We start from the raw sequence: 6,832 nt of genomic DNA, 5'->3' as shown, positions 1-6,832 counted from the left end.
CTTGAGCCACAGGCGCTGAGCCAGTTCTGTGATCTCTTAATAGCCTTCTAAGAATTGTCCCTTTTGCTCAGGAAAACAAAGTCATTTCTTTTGCTTCCATCCAGAGATTGATAGCAGTATAACTGTTCAAAAAGGTTACCATAATCCTTCTCTTGGGAGTCCTTATGTTGTTTCTATTCACATGTTCTCTAATCTGACTTTAACTTTTTTTATTCATCAAAGTATTGTTTTCTTTTTTTTTTCTTTTCTTTTTTTTTTTTCCTTTGAGACAGAGCCTCAAGCTGTCACCCTGGGTAGAGTATTGTGGCATCACAGCTCACAGCAACCTCCACCTCCTGGGTTCAAGCGATTCTCCTGCCTCCACCTCCCAAGTAGCTGGGACTACAGGCGTGCGCCACAAAGCCCAGCTATTTTTTGGTTGTAGCCATCATTGTTTGGCGGGCTGGGGCTGGATCTGAACCCGCCAGTTCGGGTGTATGTGGCTGGCGCCTTAGCCCTTTGAGCCACAGGCGCAGAGCCTTTTTTCTTTTCTAATCAAATTAGCATCATGTTCCATTTTTGTTCCATTTTTATCCAATTAATTTAAAAGGAAACTCAAACTGCTATAATACCACCAAGGTACTGTAACACTAGCATTGGGGCAAATATGGTACATCATGGCTCTTTCAGAATGTCTGCTGCTTTGATAGCCTGCTTGATTGAAATTATAGTTTTCTGGGGCAGCACCTGTGGCTCAGTGGGTAGGGCGCTGGCCCCATATACCAAGGGTGGGTTCAAACCTGGCCCCAGCCAAACCGCAACAAAAAAGCAGCCGGGCAGCCTATAGTCCCAGCTACTCAGGAGGCTGAAGCAAGAGAATTACCGAAGCCCAGGAGCTGGAGGTTGCTGTGAAGTGAAACTCTGTCTCTAAAAAAAAAGAAATTATAGTTGTCTGATCCATTGACTATCTTTAAAAGGAAACAGATCTATCAAGTTATATCTGTACTATTCTGTAAACACAAAGTCTGAGGAAAATTCTCTCCTCATAGCTTTTCAGCTAGAAATAGAACCTACAGAAAATCATGTTGCAAATTGTTCTTAACAGTGGGCAAAGTAAATTCTCTCCAGGAATTCTTAGTGTTTTTAACTGAAGATACAGTTTTCTCATGCTGTTTGCCTCACCTTACTTAATGGATTGTACCAGTTAATGATGGATTTCTTTGTAAACATTTTTGTATGAATTTATTGCTGAAATCATTCTGAACATTTAATAAATGTATTCATTAGCCTGATAATGATGCTGTAAAAACTTTGTGAATTTAACAAATATTATGAATTCAGTATTAATAGAAGAGACATTTCTCCTGCTAACACTGATGCTTGCCATTTCCCTGGCTATGCTAATGGAGTCAACATCCTGTCCCATGTGGGTTGTTAACAGACCTGTCTCTCAAGTTCACTTTTCCCCTGTGCACACTCCGAGAGCCATCTGCCTCCTGGACATCTGTTTCCTGGATGTCCATCAAACATTTCAAACTCAGCGTTCCCCAAACTGGACTCCCCACTCTTCTTCCTGCTCTTGCTCTTCCTCAGAACTCCTTCCTTCAGTAAATGGAGCCATATTCACTAGGAGGTTCATTTGTCCTCCAGAGGGCTGTGGGTGGTGGGTGGTGACTGATGAAAAGCATTGTGGTAGTTAACCTAAAAGAGTATCTTTAAGATTTTGTCTGAATTGTGAGCTCACCTGAATTATGATTCTTTTGGCTGTGGACAAAATCATTTTGTTATTTTTATCTACAAAACCAGCAATGTACTCATCCTTTTGGCAATGTAAATTTGGGAGAATGCCCTCTACTCTGTGACTTTTTGGCCCCCAATTCATGCCTTTGCTGTGATTCTTGGGGCAGAAAGGCATTTTCTCTTCATTTTGAATATGAGTAGCAATGTTCTCCATTGCTCAAAAGAGACAATTTAGGTTGGGTGTAGTAGCTGACACCTGTAGTCCCAGTACTCTGGGAGGCTGAAGTGCGAGGATCACTTGGGGCCAGGAGTTTCAGACCAGCCTGGGCAACATAGCTAGCGCCCTCTCCACAAAAAGCTTTTAAAATAATAGTGAAGCATGGTGGTGTACCCCTCTAGTCCTACAGTGAGCTGTGATAATCTCCCTGCCCTTGTGACAGGGCAACACCCTATTTCTTAAAAAATTAAAAAAAAATTTTTTTAAACCCTGGAAAACAATAAAAAACATAAGAGGATAAAACTCCCAGGGTGGGGAATTGTTGGCAGGGCTTGGCTGTGAACAAAGGGAGCAGGGAAGTGAAAACAGACTGTGTCCAGAAAGAGCCAGCTACACATAAGCAAGCTGTGCTCAATCTTTACTCATTGACAATAACACTTCTTGGCAAAGCATTGTAAGAAAATATAATTGTTCTGTTTTGTTTTTAGAGACAAAGAGTCTCATTTTGTCGCCCTCAGTAGAGTGCTGTGGCGTCATAGCTCATAGCAACCTCCAGCTCTTCGGCTTAGGTGATTCTCTTGCCTCAGCCTCCCAAGTAGCTGGGAATACAGGCACCGGCCGCAAGGCCCAGATGTTTTTTTGTTATGGTTTGGCCGAGGCCGGGTTCAAATCACCACCCTCAGAGGCGCCCTACCCACAGAGCCACAGGCGCAGCCCGAAAATATAAATTGTTGATTAATCATTCTTTATTGTTGTTGTTGATTAATAATTTAAAAGGAGAGACTCTTCTTTGCCCTCCTGAGGAAAATAAACTGTAAAGTTTCAAAGAATTTTAAATTTTCCTTTCTTACCCATTAAAAAGTAGGAAGAAACTATTTTTTCACTCTTTTAATTTGGATGAGTTTAAGAACATAATCTTTACCATTAATTGGGTACTGTAATACTTGTCCTATATTTCTTGTATTTTTGGTTGTAATGATAGTGACAAATTTCTATAAAGTCTTCTGAATTTTAGGATTCACAGGTGCTGGTGGATGAAGTGTGTGTAAGAGAGATTTGTATGTTTATGAAAAGGGAAATAAGTGGCTGGCTAGGATTACAGTTTTGAAGTCTGAATAATGCTTGAAAAGTATCTTAGAATTGTTGGGGCAGGGATGAAGGTCTAGAACCACAGATATAAAATCTTAAGAAAAGCCAGGACCAGAAGGAGCTGTTCTAGTTACATTTAGCTACTGAATTTGTCATTTGAAAACATTTTTCTGGTTCTTCACCTTTTATTGAAGGTGAAATATTATTGCCTTGGAGGGAAATTCCTAATGCCACAGCATAAAAGGACCAGCAGTAGCAATATGATGTAATTACTGATGCTTTAAAAAAGATATAAAAGCCCTTATTTTTACACTTAGTGTGTTGAACGAAATTAATGATAAAAAACCCTCGTAGTGTTTCGTGAAACGACTTTTTAATTTTGTCAGTATGTGTAAGACCATGGAATAAAGTCTCAAGCCAAGCTAAATGTACTCCTTTAAGACATAAGAGATAGGCTGTATTTTTGCCCTTAAACAAGATGCATACCCAAGTGTATGCCCGTTGCTCCCTGGTCTTCTGCTTGCTGGTTTCTGACTGCAGGTGCATTTGCTTCTTTTTAAGGAAGTGACATTTTACTCTGTTCCATGTGTGTCAAATATCACAACCATTATTAAATTTGGATGTTTAAAATAGATAAGGTGGTACCAAACCACTTACAGGTTTTTGGTTTTAGTGTGTTGAAATGCTAGTGATTTAAACTACTTTGTAACAAAGTTTTTCAGTAGGGGAAAAATTCTTAACAACTCTTTGAACTGGCCTTTTACTTTGTTTCTGGACTCCTGTCAACTACAAACCTTAATAAAAAAGACAACTCGCTCAGTGCCTGTGGCTCAAACAGCTAAGGCACCAGCCACATACACCTGAGCTGGTGGGTTCGAATCCAGCCTGGGCCCGCCAAACAACAACGATGGCTGCAACCAAAAAATAGCCAGGCATTAGTGCCTCTAATCCCAGCTACTTGCGAGGCTGAGGCAGGAGACTCACTTGAGCCCAGGAGTTGGAGGTTGCTGTGAGTTGTGATGCCATGGCACTCTACCAGGGCGACAGCTTGAGGCTTTGTCTCTAAATAAATTAATTAATTAATTAAAAAGACAACTACTTGAATATAGGCAGTCCTTGACTTACAGATATCCATCTTACATCTAACTTAACAAATGGAGGCTATTACAATAAGTCACCTAGTTACAAACATACAACTAATGTATGACTCAGACTTACAAATGGAATCTATTACAGGTAATAGGTAAATGTACCTGTTTCAGCTTACATACAAATTCAACTTAAGAACAAACCTGTGGAACCTATCTCATTTGTAACCTGGAGACTGCCTGTATCCTGTTTTATTTAGCGACAGTGGCATGCAAGATCAATGTTTAATTTAAAATATTTTCTTTTCTTTCCATTTATTTGTTAGATATTAAGGCAAAGAAATACCACTGTTGTAACAACAAAGAAAAAGGTTGCAGCTCTAAGACATGAAACTTACACAGAAGATTTTATTAAAAAGCAGATTGAAGAGTTCAACATAGGAAAGAGACATTTAGCCAACATGATGGGAGAAGATCCAGAAAAATTCACCCAAGAGGATATTGATGTAAGTACAGTTATTCTGTTTTAGAAGTAATTGCTCTAGAGTTTTAGCTATTGAAAGTACTTTTCTTCAGTGTGAGCCCCTTAGCACTCTGTAAGTTTTAATCAAACTGTCAGCATAAGAAAAAACTGTTACTATACATTGCGAGTGGTAGCCATGGTTTCCATGAGAGATTCACTGTATTAGAAGCACTACAAAGTATGGTGAGTTTTTGGTTATAACTGGAAATTTGCTACTTTTGGGGATTCAGGGTCACAAGAGCTACTGTGAATACTTCTACTCTGTATGGAAACTGTTATCCTGTTGTGTCGTCTTATACTCAGCTTTCTTACAAAATGATGAAAGAAACAGATGACAATGGAATAGTCACATTTATAGGAAATCCCATAAATATACCTTGGCCCAGTGTTTTTATCAACCTAAATTTATATTTGATTTCTTTCTTTTTTTTTTTTTTTTGAGACAGAGTCTCAGTCTGTTCCTCTAAGTAGGAAGAGTGGCATGCCATGGCATTGTCATAGCTCACAGCACTGGCAATCTCTTGAGGTCAAGAGATCCTCTTATGGCCAGGTGTGGTGCCTCACACCTATAATCCTAGCACTCTGGGAGACCGAGGTGGGTGGATTGCCTGAGCTCACAAGTTTGAGACCAGCCTGAGCCAGAGTGAGACCTCATCTCTAAAGAAAGAAAAAAAGTCGCTGGGCATTGTGATGGGTGCCTGTAGTCCCAGCTACTTGGGAGTCTGATGCAAGAGAATCACCTAAGCCCAAGAGCTGGAGGTTACTGTGAGCTGTGATGCCACAAGTGAGACTCTGTCTCAAAAAAAAGAGAGATCCTCTTGCCTCACTCTCTCAAGTAGCTGGGACTATAGGCACCCACCCTAACGCCCAGCTGTTTTTCTAGTTTTAATAGACATGGGGGTCTCCCTTTTGCTTAGCTGGTCTCAAACTCCTGAACTCAAGCAGTCCACTGCCCTGGCCTCCCAGGGTGCTAGGAATATAGGCATGAGCCACTGTGCCCAGCCTATATTTGAATTTTCAAAATCAGGGCATGTTCTGAGTTATTTAAGAATTAGGATCAAGAATCATTCTTGAATTATATTTTTGATAAAAATAATAAAGTTCAATAATGTTTTTTTGCTAGATGTCCCAAGGTAAATAGCAGAGGAACTGAACATTTAACAACATTGGCGCTTGTTGTAATTTTTAAAAAGTAACGTATAACATTCCATGATATTTTGTATTTAAACTGAAGAATAGCATCTTCATGTAGATTTAACATTTTTATGTTATTTAAAATATATTATTATTTTTAATCATTTTATGCATTTTAGCTTAATTCCCATCTTTCTGTATCCCTTTCCTTTTTGTAAGTAGTACTAAAGTGTCACTTTTAAGGCCCCAGACCAACATTTTTGCCTCAGCTAGAGGGATTTCTTATTGCCCATCTAGGGTAGTTGATTTGGAGTTAGGGACCTTGAATCTGCTGGCCTCTTTATAAATCTCATGGTAATCTGGATAGCATTGGGAGATTAAGAAATCTGTATTTTCATAACACTTTTTGGTCCATTTTGAGGTAAATTTTTTGTATATGATGTGATGTAGGCATCTAGCTTCGTTCTTTTACATGTGGACATTTATTTGTCCAAGCATCATTTATTGGAAAGACTGTTGTTTTCCCATTGAATCCTTTTGTCGCCCTTACTGAAAATCAATTGACTGTAAAAGTGAGGGTTTATTTCTGGACTCTCAGTTTTATTCCATTGATCTGATAGTTTATCCTTAAGCCAATACCACTCTGTCTTGATTGCGGTAGCTTTTGTAGTAAGTTTTGAAATCAGGAAGTGCAAGGACTCCTACTGTGTTCTTTTTTTTCAAGATCATTTTGACTATTCTGTGCTCCTTGAATTTTCCTATGAAATTTTAGGATTGACTGATTAATTCCTGCAAAAAAAAAAAAAAAAAAACAGCTAGGATTTTGATAGGGATAATAGTGAGTCTGAGCCTAGATCAATTTTGGAAGTATTACCATCCTGTAAGTCTTCTAATCTCTGAACATGGAGTATTCTGTTTACTTAGATCTTTGTAATTTCTCTCAATGATGTTTTATATTTTTCAGAGTTGTAGTTTGGTGCGTCTTTTATTAAATTTATTCCTAAGCATTAGTTTCTTGTTTAAAATTCCCATTGCAGGCTCGGCGCCTATAGCTCAACCGGC

At 39.0% G+C, this 6,832-nt stretch overlaps 1 protein-coding gene across 1 annotated transcript in view; it reads left to right on the top strand.

Moving 5' to 3' along the window:
- Positions 1–6,832, top strand: part of MRPS9 (mitochondrial ribosomal protein S9) — a 59,563-nt gene that overhangs the window by 4,851 nt on the left and 47,880 nt on the right. Inside the window, exon 2 of the mRNA XM_003794319.3 lies at positions 4,440–4,619. Coding sequence (XP_003794367.1) covers positions 4,440–4,619 — 180 coding nt within the window. The remainder of the gene's footprint in view (positions 1–4,439; positions 4,620–6,832) is intronic.

This window comes from Otolemur garnettii, unplaced genomic scaffold (genome assembly GCF_000181295.1).
Source record: "Otolemur garnettii isolate 467f Iridium unplaced genomic scaffold, OtoGar3 scaffold00079, whole genome shotgun sequence".
Classification (NCBI taxonomy): Eukaryota; Metazoa; Chordata; class Mammalia; order Primates; family Galagidae; genus Otolemur; species Otolemur garnettii.
Note: the sequence above shows the minus strand (reverse complement) of the source record. Positions and strands in the feature narration are given on the sequence as shown.